The sequence below is a fragment of the Rattus norvegicus genome, chromosome 8 (genome assembly GCF_021556685.1).
Source record: "Rattus norvegicus strain SHRSP/BbbUtx chromosome 8, alternate assembly SHRSP_T2T, whole genome shotgun sequence".
NCBI lineage: Eukaryota > Metazoa > Chordata > Mammalia > Rodentia > Muridae > Rattus > Rattus norvegicus.
This window is the reverse complement of record NC_141541.1, coordinates 12426686-12443238: the sequence shown is the minus strand read 5'-3', so window position 1 is coordinate 12443238 and position 16553 is coordinate 12426686. Positions and strand designations below refer to the sequence as shown.

General features: G+C 42.8%; 1 protein-coding gene across 2 annotated transcripts in view; it reads left to right on the top strand.

Annotated features, from left to right (window-relative positions):
• Positions 1 to 16553, top strand: part of Arhgap42 (Rho GTPase activating protein 42) — a 230748-nt gene that overhangs the window by 91670 nt on the left and 122525 nt on the right. For both annotated transcript variants that reach the window (NM_001430509.1, NM_001430510.1), the window contains 1 exon segment: positions 1713 to 1774. In NM_001430509.1, coding sequence (NP_001417438.1) covers positions 1713 to 1774 — 62 coding nt within the window.

The window sequence follows — 16553 nt, the reverse complement described above, 5'->3', positions numbered from 1 at the left end:
ATGTGACTAATTTTCTTCTCCTACTTCCTTGCTTGATGGACTTAGCTGAAACTGTAACCCAAAATAAAGTCTTTCTCCTTTAAGTTGGTTCTGTCAGATTATTTCAATGTAACAGTAAAAGAAAACAAAACAACCTTAACCCATCGAATTCTCCAACCTTGTTCTGGTAACTCTCTTTACTCAAAGGAAGTAAAAAAAAGTATAATATGCATTGAACTCTTTAACACTCTTTCTCTATTTTGAGATATGTTTTCCTTAGCATATTGTAATCATCTACAAGGCTGGTAGGTGGGTTTCTTTTCTTTTCTTTTTTTTCCCTTTTCATCTTTTCTTGTCTTCCTCTGCTTTTCCAAGACAGGGTTTCTATGTTTACCTCCAACTCTCCTGGAACAAACTGTAGATCAGCCTGGCCTCCAACTCAGAGATCTTCCTGCCCCCTGCCTCCTAAGTGTTGGCACTACTGTCCAGCTAAATAAATTTACATCTATCTATCTATCTATCTATCTATCATCTAGTGTATCTAGGGTGTGTTTTCCTTTCATGTTATAAAATGGGTTTCAACTTGACATTTTCATACATTTACGTAATGTGTTTGACTTTTTATTACCCTCTTTTCTCTCACTCCACTCTTTTGGATTCTCTTCTACTGTTATGCCTTTTAAATGGCCCAATGAATTTCATCAGAGTTGCTTAGATCATGAGAGAGAGATTGTCTATAAGACATTGGGCACTGAATAAGAAAATGTATTTTCCTCTCCCTCAACCATCAGCAAATCCTTAGAAATGGATGGGGACTTGTGACTTCCTTCCTTTTTCATGATGAGGGTTGCTGGGGGCTTAATCTTGCAAGATTTTGGGCAGCTGCTGCCTCTCATCATGGCTGCTGTATGTTAAGAGTACATAAGAGGTCAGCAACTTTCCCTCCTCTGCATCCCCATATTTCCTTCTGGATCTTACATTCTTTCTGTCCTTTCTTCCACGATGTTCCTGAGCTAATAGAATTTAGTGGGGGTGCTTTGCATTATTGAACACTACTAAGTATAGCTGGACAGTATTCCATTTATTAGGCCCTGCACGTGTTTGTGCCTGAGTGTGCGTATGTGTGCATGCATGTACATGTATGCATGTTCTCATATGCTCATGTGTGAGGTCAGAGGAGGGTATCTTCTATCATTTTCCACCATATTTCTCATTTGTAGTCTCATTTGTCCCATATCATTTCCTCCCTCCTAGCACAGTGGTCACAGGCATGTGTGGCTATGCGCAGTTTTTTTATGTAGGTACTGGAGAGCCAAACTCAGGTGCACAGGTTCACACAAGTGCTTTTTACCACCAGAGTCATTTCTTCTGCCTGGCCTATTGCTTTTTATAGTTTTGAAAAATGTTTTATACCCACAGACCACTGTTGAAAGAGATTCAAGACTTTTAAATATATGTTTCATATGTTAAATATATAATTTGTATTTGTTTTAGGATTGTTATAGGCAAACTTATAGACTTTAATTTGTAGCTTACAGAGAAATATGCATCTCTTACCCACAGCTATTAGTCACTAGCCTCATACCATGTACATGACTTTATAGATATACAAACAAAACCACATAGTTTAAGATATTCAAATGAATAACTAGCTTCATTGTAATGTTTGCTCCTAGGTAATTAACTATGAGCATTGAAAGAGGATTAATGTCTTTCTGTCTTGTTTTTAACAGCTCAATCACTGAAAGAATTTGCAAGGCTACTCATTGCTGTAGAAGAAGAAAGGCGTAGACTGGTAAGTTTGTTCCTTATTTCTGGTGAATCCTGCTTTGTCTGAGCATGTCCGAAGAAGGAGTAAACCTGAGTTAGATACCCATACAGCATATGAGGGCCAGAAACCCAAAACGAATGCTACACGCCATTTTGAAAAGATTTGAGACTGTAATTTCTACTGTTGCTAATAAGATAAAGCATGTTTATTTCTTTCCTTTGCCCACCAGGAATAAATATCTTCATCTGCCTTCTCACTTAATCGTTGTGAGAATTTAAACTATTGGAGGAAACTTTGTTAAGAACACATTCTTCAACAGATATTCACAGGTTATATTACTCCTGGACTGTAGATGATATAATAGTGGTGTATTTTCACCTTGAAGAAAAGCTGACATTTTTAGACATTTAGCATGAGACTTTAGAAATGGGAACATTTGAGCTAGGAGGACTTTTCGGTCTGGAAAAGGGGGTTAAAATGTTCCCATGCTAATGGGTTAGCTTGTGTAGGATATCACAGCATGAGCATTGCTAACACTTCACTTAAAACGTAATTTTGGCCTGGGTGTGGTATTCCATGACTTTAATCCCAGCACTCAGTTCAAGGCCTGGCTACACATTAAGTTCTAAGACAGCGAGAGATACACAGTGAAACCCTGCCAGAAAGGTAAAACAAGAAAAAGCCAAAACCAAACAAAAATAAAGAACAAACAAAATCCCAGAAAGCAGCAAGAGCAGCAACAACAAAAACCCCAAGCCAAACCAAAAAAGAAAAGGAATATAATTGTGAGCTGCTGGAGAGTTGGTGCAGTGTCTGAGAACACTTGTAGAGGACCCGTGTTTGGTTTGCAGCACTCATAGGTGTACATGACCATGTGCAGCTTCAGTTCTAGGGAACCTGAGACCTTCTGGCCTCGGCAGGCACCTCATGCACATTGCTCACAGACACGCATTCATTAATATGGACATGTGGTATGCCTGCATGTAGCTTTCTAGACAATGGATTGGAGGTTTACTGTTTGTGTGCATATTATGCTTATGTGTGTACTGTGTTTATTACAGTATTTGTATGGAGGTCAGAAGATATCTTTATGGAATTGGTTCTCTCCTTCTTTCTGTTCATTTTGGGGATCAAACACAGGTCACCAGGCTGGTGTTGCCAGTGCCTTCACAGGGAGACACTTCCCTACCCTTCACATTAACCATTAGAAATAAGTTTTAGTTATGCAGGCCTTGACATGAATGTAGTAATGAAATGAATTTTCTAGAAATTAAAATGTAAAGAATAAATATGTTAGTGTCCCTTGGGGATAAAGTTTAGACTTTTGTCTCCGTAACACTGTGACTTGGAGGCTACCCCGAAGGAGAGAGTACATCACCTCAATCCATCATAGCCTCACCAGAGGTAGTTACAGTTTCCATCACAGCCCCAACAGAGGTAGTAACAGTTTCCATCACAGCCTCACCAGAGGTAGTAACAGTTTCCATCACAGCTTCACCAGAGGTAGTTACAGTTTCCATCACAGACCCAACAGAGGTAGTTACAGCTTCTAATGCCTGTTGTTTCTTTTACTCTTTCCATGATGATAAGACACCCCAACAAACAGTAACTCCCAAGACTGGGGCTTATTCCAACTTGCAGTCCCAGAGTGGATACAGTCCTTCTTCATAGGAAGGTATGGCAGTTGAAACAGGAAGCTGGTTGGCTACATTTTCATCCACATAGAGGAGGCTGGTAGGGATAGAGTGAATCAAGGAGTCTGGCTGGGCTGGAGAACCTCAGAGCCCCTGAGCAATGTGCCCCCTCCAGCAAGGTTCCACCTCCAAACAGTTCCATAGCTGTCTCAAACCCTTCCACCAACTGGGGACGGAGTGGCAACAAATGAGGCTTGGGAGAGATTTTTATCACATTACCGACAACCTCAATACTCATACTTTTTTTAAAGTATGCATAATGACAGTTAAAGTTGTCTTAAAATTCTACAAATACCTCTGAATAGAACTTGTATAGTGGTCAGTGAATGGAGCCTGTGCGGGCAGGGTGCCTGCAAACATTTCACTGCTTGTAGACCGCATCTACTCTGCAGTGTAAGAAAGGCAAGGAATGAGAGATAAGGCCAAAGCTTCATAGTGTAATACTCACTAGCTTTTGGAAGAAGGTTTGGAAAGTTGTAATTTTCCTTTCTAAAACTCAGGAAATATATTATTAGGAGTTTTCTGTTCATGTCTGGTAATCCACAGAAGACTAAGTTGATATTAACTTCAAAATATTTGTACCATAGCATTCTGTTTTCAGGAACATTCAGGCATGTTTTTTCTCCTTTCAGTTGATGCCATAATGGTTGTTATTTTCGTGGTTATATATAAAATTGCCGAATTTCAAGATATATATGTGGATACATGAAAATAGACCCCTAATCTTTCTATACCTTCCTGTCTCCTAAGGCTTCTGTGTTCAGTCTATTGATTTATAGCTGTTGACTATCGGGAAAGATTTCAAGGCCTTCTCCTCCCAGATAATGCAATCATGACCCATATAAAACAGAACAGGCTCGATGAAGTCCTCTCTCATTTTTAATGACTTCTCATCATTTTATATGTATATGGTGATGAAAATTTCCTTTTCTGTTTTGCTACTTCAGCATAACTCCTTGGGTAGGGCTTTGATTGCTTACAGATGTAAGTGTTCTTTTTCCTAATGATGGTTTCCAAATGGACACAGCACTTGGGCCTGGTGTCTTTCTCTCTTGTTCTTTATCTTAAAGGGTTCATAGCTGCTACTCTGTAGACTGAAAACTGTACATCATATTGGGAAATTTTAGGCTTTACCTTTTCTCACTTTTTTTCTTTGTGCTGTGTTTGTGTGTCTGTATGCTCCTGGGTGTGTGAGTGTTAGCACACGCATGGAGGTCAAAGTGCAGCCTTGGGAGTTGGTCTTCACCTTCCACCTTCTTTGAGACTATATATATATGTGTGTGTGTGTGTGTGTGTGTGTGTGTGTGTGTGTGTATGTGTATGTGTATTTCTGTGTGTGTGTCTGTGTCTCTCTGTGTGTTTATGTGTGTGTATGTGTATTTCTGTGTGTGTGTGTCTGTGTCTCTGTGTGTGTGTGTCTGTGTCTCTCTGTGTGTGTATGTGTGTGTGTCTGTGTGTGTGTGTCTGTGTCTCTCTGTGTGTGTATGGGTATGTGTGTGTGCATGTGGGTGTGTGTATGTGGGTGTGTGTTTGTGTAAGGGAATGGTGGGAGGGTAAGTGAGTAACAAGAGATGGTAACAGCACAGTATACACATGTATATACAATGTGCACATGTATGTAAATGTCATTATTTTGTATGTTGACTGAAGACAACGTACAGTGCCTGAGAAGTCTTTGAAAAGGGATGGACTCACATTTTGCAACCACTTAAAGTGTCTTTCTCTAAGTGGATATTGTTCTGCGGGCTGAGATTATAGCAAGGAGCCAAAAGAGTCTCTGCTGTGCAGCTGGCAGACGCAGATTACGCAGGAGAGAGTCAGTGTCAGGTAGTGAGCTGTGCTCTCACAGAGGTAAAGACAGGGGAGCGAGTGGCTGAAGGAGTGTAGGTGTAGGATTAGAAGACACTCGGCTGCCATGGGGCAGTGGGAAGCGAAGACTTAGCGAATAAGCGTGTCGTCAGTTTTCGGGGCTCTGCTCAAATGGCTTGTCATCAAGGTCAGAGGGATGGGGGCCACAGACAGCCTGGGGCTGAGAAGGTGGAGTTGGTGAATCACGGAGCTCATAGGAAAAGTCAAGATTGAGTGTGGTGAGTGGGCAAAGCATGGCTAGTGTTCTGGAATGAGACTCGCTCTGCGCAAGGTCTTCAGAAATGGGCTGAAGGATTTAAAGACAGACAGGGACCGAAAGCTTTCGTTCCTATTGCCCCTTCTTTTCCAAGTCACTGTTCTTAGACACCCTTGCATAGCTGGGTATGTCCACTCTTTCGCTGTGTACATGCGTCATAATAGTTACTCCGACGGAGGTAATACATTCAGTTTAGAGTGCCTTTCAAAATGACCCCCTGCAAGGCAGATTGTACAGAAAGAAATAGGGTAAAGGGTGGTCTCTCCACTGTGCATATTGTTAAAACTCATAGTACTTAAAACTTTCAAGTCTTCTTTACATTTATTTGAAGGCAAATCAGTAATTTATTTTAAAATATCTCCCTCCTTTTTCTCCTTCAAGCCTTTCCATGTAACCCTCACATACATGTTGTGTGTGTATGTGTGTGTGTGTGTGTGTGTGTGTGTGTGTATGCAGATGCAACTTCCTGACTCTTCCTTTTCATTGTTTGTGTGTATATGGGTTGCGAATTGACAACTGTGCATTGGATAATGAATATGCCAGCTCATTCCTCTCCTAGCCGTTATTAGTTCCCCGTAGTCCTCGCTGGAGGAGTGGGGCCCCATGAAAATGTCCTCTTCCCATGTTCCTATGGCCACTGCTAATGCTATTGTCCAGGTCGTATTTATGCAGCCATTCTAGGGAGAGCTGTTTTACAACAGACTCTCCTGTATCCTGGCGCTTTCCTTTTCCTCTTCTGTGACGTTTTAAAGATTTAAGAACAGCAGCAGCAACAACAGAATACAAGCTGAATGTGTTACTCTGAGCTTAGCTCCCATACACAAGCAGCTCACTCGTGTCTAGATGTGTTACCTTAAAGATGTGCAGGAAATGAGGAGTAAATAGTTCTAAGAAGGGCTATGGAAATGATGTTACTAACTGCTGTCGATATTTTAGGTATAAACTCTTTTATTTGTTTTTGCCTATGTATGTGGGTGTGCACACATGTATGTGTATTTGTGTGTTGTATGTTTTTTAAAGATTTATTCATTTATTATATTATAAGTACACTGTAGCTGTCTTCAGATACACCAGAAGAGGGGACGGATCTCTTTACAGATGGTTGTGAGCCACCATGTGGTTGCTGGGAATTGAACTCAGGACCTCTGGAAGAGCAGTCGGTCCTCTTAACCGCTGAGCCACCTCTCCAGCCCATGTTGTATGTTTGAATGTGTGTATGTGTATATATATATATATATATATATATATATATATATATATATATATATATATGTGTGTGTGTGTGTGCTCAAATGGCTTGTCATCAAGTACAGAGGGATGGGGGCCATAGACATGCATTTTGTGTCTATGTGTATCTGTTTGTTCCTACATGTGGGAGTGCCTAAGGAGACCAGAAGACAGCAGAGTTCTAGGCTACTTGATGCTGGGGACCAAACTCCAGTTATCTGCAAGAGTAGCAAGTGCTCTGGACTGTTAACCCACCTCTGCAGCCCCCGATTTGTTGTCTTGTAATCAGTGGTGTTCTGGACACCTGTTACTGTGCCTCGCTCTTTCACTCATCACCAGCTCTGAGACTCTCTTCATTGAACAAACCCTTCTGCCACACAACAGTGCTGTATTCTCCCTTCCTCACATACACAAAGCCATCCGGCATTTGGCCTTCAGAGCCTGGCTCTCTTCACAGAGAATAACATCTTCAGATTTCCCATTACAGTGTGGGCCAGAACCGCTGCTGTCCTAAGACTGAGTACTGTTTCCGAGCATCAATACACACTTTACAGTCATCTGTCACCAAATGATACAAGGTTGCTTCTATTTTTGGCTCTTGGGAACAATGCTAATATGAACATGGGTAAACAGATGTGTTTGAGACCCTACTTTATGCACATGCACAAATATACACACACTGTTTTAGAACTGTGTTTAATTATCATTCATATGACTACTTTTGGTAGATTTTATTCTCTGCATACATAGAATGTATTTTGATCATATGCAGCCCTCCATTTCTCTCTTGTACTTCACCCTGCTCCCTCTGGAACCTTCTTTGTCTAACACATCCCACTCCTACGTTCATGTCTATATCCCACTGTGTTTAGTGAAAGTCGCTTGCCTGCACTTGAATAGTTGTGGGGTTACTTACTCAATGACGGGTAGCTTAGCAGTGGCTATACCTCTCAGTGACCGCTCCTTCCCAAGCAAATCCTAACTGCCAATCTTTGTGTAGCTCGGGGAGGGGCCTCACCACACTGCGAAATTGATGGACTTGACTTTGTGAGGGTTTTCTTTCTTGAGACATGGTGCTATGGTTTAGTTAGCCAGACTGTTATTGAACCCTCTTTGCAACTGAAGATGGCCTGGAATCCCTGATCCATCTCCAGATTTTAGGGATAACAATCGTTCACCATGGAGCTCCTTCAGTAGAGGAATCCAGAGCTTCATGCATAACAAGCCAGCTCCTCACAGCTGAGCTTCCAGACCCACCTTTAGTTTTCTGAGAGACTGCCTTATTGTTTGCCAAGGTGGCTATGGAGTTCCACATACATAGTTCACAGGCTGTATGATCTCTCTGCATCCTTGCTAACACTTCCTGTTTCTGTTTTCCTAGTAGCCACAGCTGCAGCATAATTTTGCTTTCATCTATGCTGGAGTGGGTGGCAGACACTTCATCCATGTACTTACAAGTTTATCAGTGAGCATTCTGAAGCAAAAGGCAATGTGGAGTATTTCAGAGAACTTGCTTTGTGTAAGACACTCTCTTTGTGGTGGGACAGAGGGTGCCAAAATGTTAAAAAGAATTGTGGTTCTCGGTGCATGTTGACATGTTAGATGATCATTGTTAGGTGAATGATGATCACTGTAGACACACTGAGTCAAAGCTAAAGTGTGTTTACACTCTGGGTATTGTAGTCATTTGATGCTTCATTATTTTCATTGGCAATAGTTAAATAAGAGTCATTTCCTTTGTCTTCTGTTCTTTCCAGACAAGCATTTTAAAGAGCTTTTATTGCCAGCCTTTGAAAAGCATGCTATAAAAATGAGAATAGTTTGATATTTCCACAGCATTTTTCTTGTTGTCATAATTGGAGCTTTGATGGTGAGAATGAAAGTCAAGGCAGTATAGGATGTGAACCTGGCCCCAGTGGACATGTACCAACAGGTGGCAGAGAGGTGGAGGACGCTGTAAGAGAAACAAGCCTTATGGGCATCCTGTCATGGGGAGTGGGAGGAGGAATACAGCAGTGACTGGGACTACTGAGAGGAGAGCAGACAGGAGGTTGACCCAGGACTGTTAGCATTTTGAGCTGAAGGCTTCTTTACTGCAGAGGACTGTCTCCTACCTTGTAGGACACTTAATGACATCTATCAGTAGAGTCCTTCTCTGTGTCCTTCTAGTGGAGATAGCCCCAAATAGCAGAGCTTGCCAGATAGACACAGCTGTGATCCATTGTCTTTTGATTTACCAGGAGCCATTTCTAGTGGATTCTGATGGTATTCCTTGACATCATCTGACTTACAGTTAACTGGGGTAGTTATTACTCAGGTCTATTAGCCTTTAGCTCTTAAATGATAAGGCTGCTTCTAGTAGTCACTTCTCATTACCTATAGTAAGCGGGTGCACAGGAAATGTTTCCTATGTTATATTCTGATGAAGAATTTATGTAAGAGCAAGTTTTTGCAACTCAGTCATAAGTTTTCTGAGGTCAAATAATATAGCCTTTATACCTTTCTATTAAAATTCATATTTAACCTCTTTTTTGTGTGCATGGCCAGAACTCTAGGATGTGCCCATTATGGGTGACTCCATCCTCGATGCAAGGAAGATTACCCAGCTTCGGTTTCAGGAATGGACCCATCGAGGCCTGTCTATAGTGACTGCATGGTCAAAACCTCAGCAGGCAACCAGACAGGCAATGCTGGACCTCACAGAACACTGCCTTTTCGGTTGTCTTTGTTGTTAACAGCGAACAGGGCAGGGACAAGCTTTAGAGAATGGTACTGACAGTTCACAGACCAACCCGATGAGTGGTCTGCCTGTCAGAACCTCACCGGTGGGTGCTCCAGGTCAGCTGGACAGGCGTTTTCATTTTGTAGCTCTTAACTGCTGTTAAGACCCAGCATCCCTTCTTGATTCGCATCATCTGATGTCTCCTGTGCTGTAGCGGGATGAGAGGCAGACAAGCTGGGCAGTGTCTGCCTTTAGGTGTTGAGTTGGTGATGAGACCCTCCACAAATAATAGCAGTGACGTCAGGTATGCTGAATGCTGGTAGCCAAGCATGTGGGAAGTGCTGTGTGAGCTCAGGGGAGGTGTGGATTATTTCTGCCTGGAGGGATTTGTGAAGGGTTTGTGTACCAGATCTTAAATGATAACTAAGTGCCCTCAGCCGCACATCTGTGTCACAAGCATGTCAGTAACAGATCAGGCAAGCTGTGAATGGATGGTGACTCTGTGTCCTTCCCTGATATTCTCTCTCTCTCTCTCTCTCTCTCTCTCTCTCTCTCTCTCTCTCTTTCTCTCTCTCTCTCTCTCCTTCCCCCTCCCATTCTCCTATCTCTGGCTCTGCCCATGTCCCCATCTATCTAGAGGTGACTGGGCCATTCTAAAGGAGCAGAGTGATAACACAGTAAGAGAGAAAAGCCGTGCGCACCAGTCCGTCAGTCACCACGTGGAGCTTTTGGACTCTTGAAGGCAGCCAGGATCTGCCTTTGTGGATTTGCTGAGCCACTGGGTAGGAGGACTTTGTTTTTCTCACTAAAGCAGCTCAGGGTGTGCTTTACCCTTTCTGGAAAGTTACTAACAGTTTTTAAGACGAGTCTTTAAATGGATTAAAGAGGTTGCAGGCCAAGGGATCCCTTACAGGCTTGGAGAACTCAGCGTGGTGACACTTGCTTTGGTAGCTGGTGGTTCCGTGTGCTGAGTCATCTGGGTAGGGTCAAGAGTTCTGATGATGATGGCATTCAGTGAACTTTGAGTTGAAGCCAGCAGTGTCATTAGCTGTCTGGAGCACAAACATTTTAAAATAATTTGCTCTTAGAATATAATTTGTAATTTTCTCAAACTATGCTCTCAAGTGACTCTGAGTCGTCTACAGATTTGGTATTTTCCATATCCTACAATGCCTATGATTTGTGGACTTCATTTGAGGCTTCTGGGCTGCTGTGTTTTCATGTTCATGCTAAGCAGCTCCAGGGAGTTTCTGACCTTCCTTCTATCTTCAAAACAGCTTAATTCTGGATGACTGTGCAGGTTTCTGTCGTGGAAAACCGAGCTCGACCCTCAGCACCCACAGGAACGTCAGAGTAGTTGGCAGTTGCAGGGGTGAAGCAGACTGGTGTGTAGAGTTGGGGTTCGTGCTGATAATTGAAAAGGTAAAGCCAGTTATTGCTTGCGTGGCTGTCCACAGAACTGTGAGGTTTTTTTTTTTTTTTCATGTAGAAAGTATGAGTAGATTGGCTCTTACAACCAAATTCCTCTGTGAAAAAGTTTCACTCTCTAGTTTTCTCTGTTATGGAGGGATGAGTGAATTATTGCTACAGTTTAGAAACTTTAGTGACGTAATCTGAATGACTTCCAAAGGAATGAAAAGAGAGATATTCTGTCATCACAGAAAGCTCCTCACTCCCTGCCCCTTGAACGATGGTGCCTCCCACAGTGCACAATTGGTGTCCTATCTTCTTTTTTCTTTTCCTTTTAATGATGTATTTATTTTTATTTCATGCTTATTATTTTTGATTTTTGTTTTTGCCTACATGTATGTCTGTGTGAAGGTGTTGGATCCCTGGGAACTGGAGTAACACATAGTTATAAGCTGCCATGTGGGTGCTGGAAATTGAACCAGGGTCCTATGGGAGAACCGACAGTGATCTTAACCACTGACTTAACTACTGAGCCATCTCTCTAGGCCTGCCTCTATCTATCTATCTATCTATCTATCTATCTATCTATCTATCTATCTATCTTAAAAGATCCTTATATTTTAAAAAAGATATATACAACTCCATAAGAACAACAATACCAACTAACCAGAGCTCCCAGGGACTAAACCTAGTGAGTAGTCCCAAAGACTACACATGGACAGATCCATGACTCCAGCTGCATATATAGCAGAGGATTGCCTTGTTGGGCATCAATAGGAGAAGCCCTTGGTCCTGCCAAGTCTGAACCCCCCAGTGTAGGGGAATGTCAGGGTGGGGAGTCAGGAAGGGGAATTGGTTGGGAAGAGGGAACACCCTTATAGAAGAAGGGGGATGGGGATGGGATAAGGGTGGCTTATGGACCTGAAACCGGGAAAGGGAATAATATTTGAAATGTAAATAAAAACTATCCAATTATATATATAATTGGATATATATATTATTGGATATATATTATTGGATATATATTATTGGATATATATATACATATATATATATTAAAAGCAGAGCAGATACTTTCACAGTTTGTAAGTATCTACTTATAACCCCACAGTGGAACATTTTACATAATTAAAGAACCTCTAAGAGTGAAGGAGAGCATTTGCTCACACATAACAGACTGTAAGACAAAGCCACACATTTGCTTGAGTACCCTTGAGTGAGAGCGTTGGCTGTGCCTTGAAGTGAGTCCTTGCAGATGCTAACCTCTGGGCTGGACTAGCATGCAGAGTTTGGTTAGAGCTGAGCCTAGAACCATGCGTGTTGTATTTCACCTGTTAGTCTACTTATTTGATTTATTATCTCAAAGCCGTGTTTGCCTTCCCAGCAGACAGGACCATGCCAAATACAACTTAGAAATGAAATTTTGGAAAACCAGACTGGTGGGAGGCAAACACTGAAAACCTTTTGTTAGAGGAAAAAACTGCAAATCACATGTTCACTTTGTGTTTAGTAGCATAATTTTTGTTTATTTTTTTCTTTTCATTTAACTTTGGTTTGTTTTGCTGTAGAACTTTGTCCCTTTTTTAAAAACAGTTAAATGAATCACTTTACATCCCAATTCAGCATCCCCCCTCCTCCCGGTACCCTGCCCACAGATCCTCCACCCATTTCCCCCTCCCCTTCGACTCTGAGAGTGGAGGAGGGTCTGGGGTTCCCCCACCCCCATCAAGTCTCTGCAGGACTAGGCTTGCATCTTCTACCACTGAGGCCAGACACAGCAGTCCAGTTAGGGAGGCAGGATCCACAGGCAGGCAACAGAGTCAGGGACAGTCCCCTCTCCAGTTGTTGGGGAACCTGCATGAAGACCAAACTGCACATCTGCTCCATATTTGTGGGGGAGAGGAGGTAGGTCCAACCCATGCTTGCTCTTTGGTCGGTGGCTCAGTCTCTGAGAGCCCCCAAAAGTCTAGATTAGTTGACTTCCGATAGAGTTCCTGTTGTCTTTGGGTCCCTCAATACTCCCCCCCAAGTCTTCCACAAGACTCACCAAGCTCCATGTAATGTTTGGCTGTGGGTCTTGGTATCTGTTCACATTGGCTGCTGGGTGGAGCCTCTCAGAGGACAGTTATGCTAGGTTCCTGTGTGCAAGCATAGCAGAGTATCATTAATAGTGTCAGGGGTTGGTTCTTGCCCATGGGATGACCCGTGGGATTTGGGCCAGTGAGTGGTTTTCCATTCCTCTGTCTCTACTTGATCTTCGTCTCTGCACATCTTGTGGGTAAGACACATCTTGGCTTGAAGGTCACTATGAGTTCAAAGAAGCTAAATAACAAGGAGAGTCCAAGGGAGGATGTTTGAATCTTTCTCAGAAAGGTGGATGGAGGGAGGGGTCTGGATAGGAGAGGGGAGGGGAAAAGTGGTGGGGAGGACAAAAAGAGCAGGGGAGAGGGGACTGAAATTGGCAGTGGGAGGGGCATCTGGAAGATGTGCCAGACACTTGGGAAGGGGGCAGGGGGCAACTCTAACTCAGACTCCTAGCAGTGTGGTCATGGATCCCAAAGGGGCCAGGCAGGACTCACAGTGCAGAGATAAGGACAGCAACTCTCACACAAAACCTTCAGATCTTGTACTTTCTTACTCTAGATGGCAGCTTACAGGACAGTCTGTGGGTCCTTGTCATTTTCCTTGTTTTTTTTTTTTGTTTGTTTGTTTGTTTTTTTTTTTTTTTTTCTGAGCTCCATCTCATTTCATAACCTCCTTGGAAAGGGACATTCAGTCCTGCCTTAACTAGGAGAGCTAGCGCAGGCGTCAGCCTGACAGTAGATTTTTTTCCTCTTTAGTAGGCTTCCCTGTACCAACTTCATATGATTGGGAAACTGATACCACATATGGTTCCATTTTATGTTACAGAGGCGGAGTCTGGTAATTCCCTGAGGTTTTAACTGGCCCCAAACCCAAATCACCCATTTGATCCAAGTGTTATTAGAGGGAATATTTTCTTTGGAGTGTTCTGTAGGCCCTTGAACTGGGCTGCAGGCAGTGAAACTTTTGATCATTTTCATTAACCCTTTGCTCCTGAGTCTTATAAACTGTGAACAGAAAATGCCAAGATGATTCTGTTACCACGTGTCAGGCCATTGTTTAGTCTTGTGAATGCTGTCCTTGGAGAGGCTGAACCTAATTCTACGGTGAAGTCACCGGTCTACAGGAAGAGTCACTTCTGCTGACACGCCCACATTTAAAAGCATTGTCATGGTGACTGAGGACAGTGGAGAAGAAGAACGAACTATTTTTGACAGGTTCCAAAAGCAAAACTGTAAAACAAAGGTTTTCGATGAAGTAAATCATGACTGTAGAAAATGAGGACGTCATTTGGCGGCGAATTTAACCACAGGTTTCTTAGAGGCAGCAGGTTATAATTGAGAACACGTTTGTGCTTCTACAGCGTGCGTCTGGAGCCACATGTGTGCTCACCGCCCACGGGTGGCTGAAGGAAGTTGTAGGAATATTTGTCTGTGGGAAATTTCCCAGGGCAGCAAAGAGTTGGTATTCAGCAGTCAGAGGGCCAGATCTTTTCTGCTTATGCTGCTGTAGACTGTGTGGCTTGCCCTTGGCTTCTTGTTCACATTAATGTCCATTTAACGAGGCTTCCTTTCAGTTCCTCTCCTTGTTGTTCACTGAGACTACTAATGACTCCTTTCCACAGGAGAGGTGTGGCAAGAAAGTTAAGAGATGTGGTTTAGAAACGAGAAAGAAAAGCCAGAACGTCATTTCAGAGGCTCAGGGTTAGAGAAGGCTCTATTGGTTGCTTCTGTTCAAGCCCCAGTATGGACCTGGAAAAGCACATGGATTCATAACTGGCTTTATGTTCGATGGTAACTTTATGTCATGCAGTAGGTTACTCAGTTTAGGTGAGGGAAGCCCACTGTAGGGCTTACGTCTCTCCCACCTAGACTTAGTCAGCTGTATTAGGAATAATGTTTGAAGATCAGGACTCATGCCATTCCCCTCCACACTACAAAGTCTTGTTTGAGTATGAGCTGTGAGGACATTAGAATGGCAAGTGTTTCCTCTTCACCCCATTTCTTTCCTTCTACCCCTGGTGATGGAAGCCAAGACTTTGTGGTCACCACTCTTGGAGCATTGGCGTCCTTGGCTCAAGGCACAGAGCTCAGCATTTAGCATGAGTGACTATTGTTATGAACAAACTCGATAGAGAAACAAAAGAAAGTGGTTCATACAACTGAGAGGTGACTAATTCCTTATTAATAATAAGAAATGTCATTTTAACTCCAAAAAGAATAACAATAGAAGGGCTTATGAGAGAAAGTTTGGGACATCTCTGTTGTTTAAAATTGACAGAGAGCAACTGCTAAAAAGTAAAACATTTTCCTTTAAGGACTTGGCTAGCACTGCCCACTGCCATTTAATAATTAAGTAGTGTGAGCTCTGTCAGCCTCAAGTGGCTTTTGTTATGCCGAACTGTCTTGCTGATCCACTTGGGTGTTATTTCTGATAGTATTGTTTAGGATGAGAGCGCTTACCCATTTAGAATAGAGTTATCTTGTTTACCTTTCTAGGCCAACTGATTTAGATTTGGAAAACATTGAATCAGGGAGCCCCAGATGCAGTGAGAGACTCAAAAAGAAATGGTGACTGGCATTTGAAGAAGACACCTTATGTTTGCCTCTGACTTCCACCCCCACATATGCACTTACATATGCACCCAATTGAATGTGTGTATACACATATGCTACACACGCACACGCACGCCCACACACACACATAATTAGACTTTGGGAACCTAGCTTGTGTTACACTGGGGAGTGGAGAGGATTCATTTGGGGGCACTCTCTCCTCCGATGCTGTGCTTGCTGTGTGAGCAGACCTTTCTTCATGGACAGAACAGGATGGCTGTCTCTTCTGTGCAGTCTGCTGCTTAGATTGTCTCCAACTACCACTCCCTGGTGTCTATTGTGTTGCTGCCATCTTTATAAGTCCTGCGTGTGTGGCATGTCCTCACATTTAGGGCCCATGTGTTTTTCATCACCAGCCCCAGCCGTTATTTTCAAAGAACGTGGTTGTATGTGTTTACGTATTTACTCTGAAATGTTCATCTTTCCCAGCTTATTCTGTATTATATCAGACAAACAAGTGTGGCAGCTCAGACTGTGGCTGTCAGCTCAGCCTGCACTTCATGGAAGTTTGTGGTCTCTACTTCTGAAGTCTGTTCCACATCCAGGAGCTGAAGTGATGGATGCGTACTGATGCATTCTTCTTATTCTTGCTGATGAAGTTTTGCGTTTCCCACTGTCCTCCCCTCCCGTCTTCTTACGACTGTGACTTTGAATGAATTAATTGACATTTGTGCCAGGATTTTTAAGATTTCTGTGCAAAGCAATTTGAGAGGATATTTCCAGAACCTGAAACACATCCTGTAATGTTTTATTAGAGGGGCACAGATGTGGCACTGAATGTGTTACATCTTGTGACCGTTGTGTAGCCCAACGTCTCTGATCTCTATTGATGACCCCTACCACTCAGGGTGCTGAATACAACTGCACTTTTCCCACCCATGGACTTTTCAAAACCAGTCATCTAATCTAGACACTTCAATTATCCCTG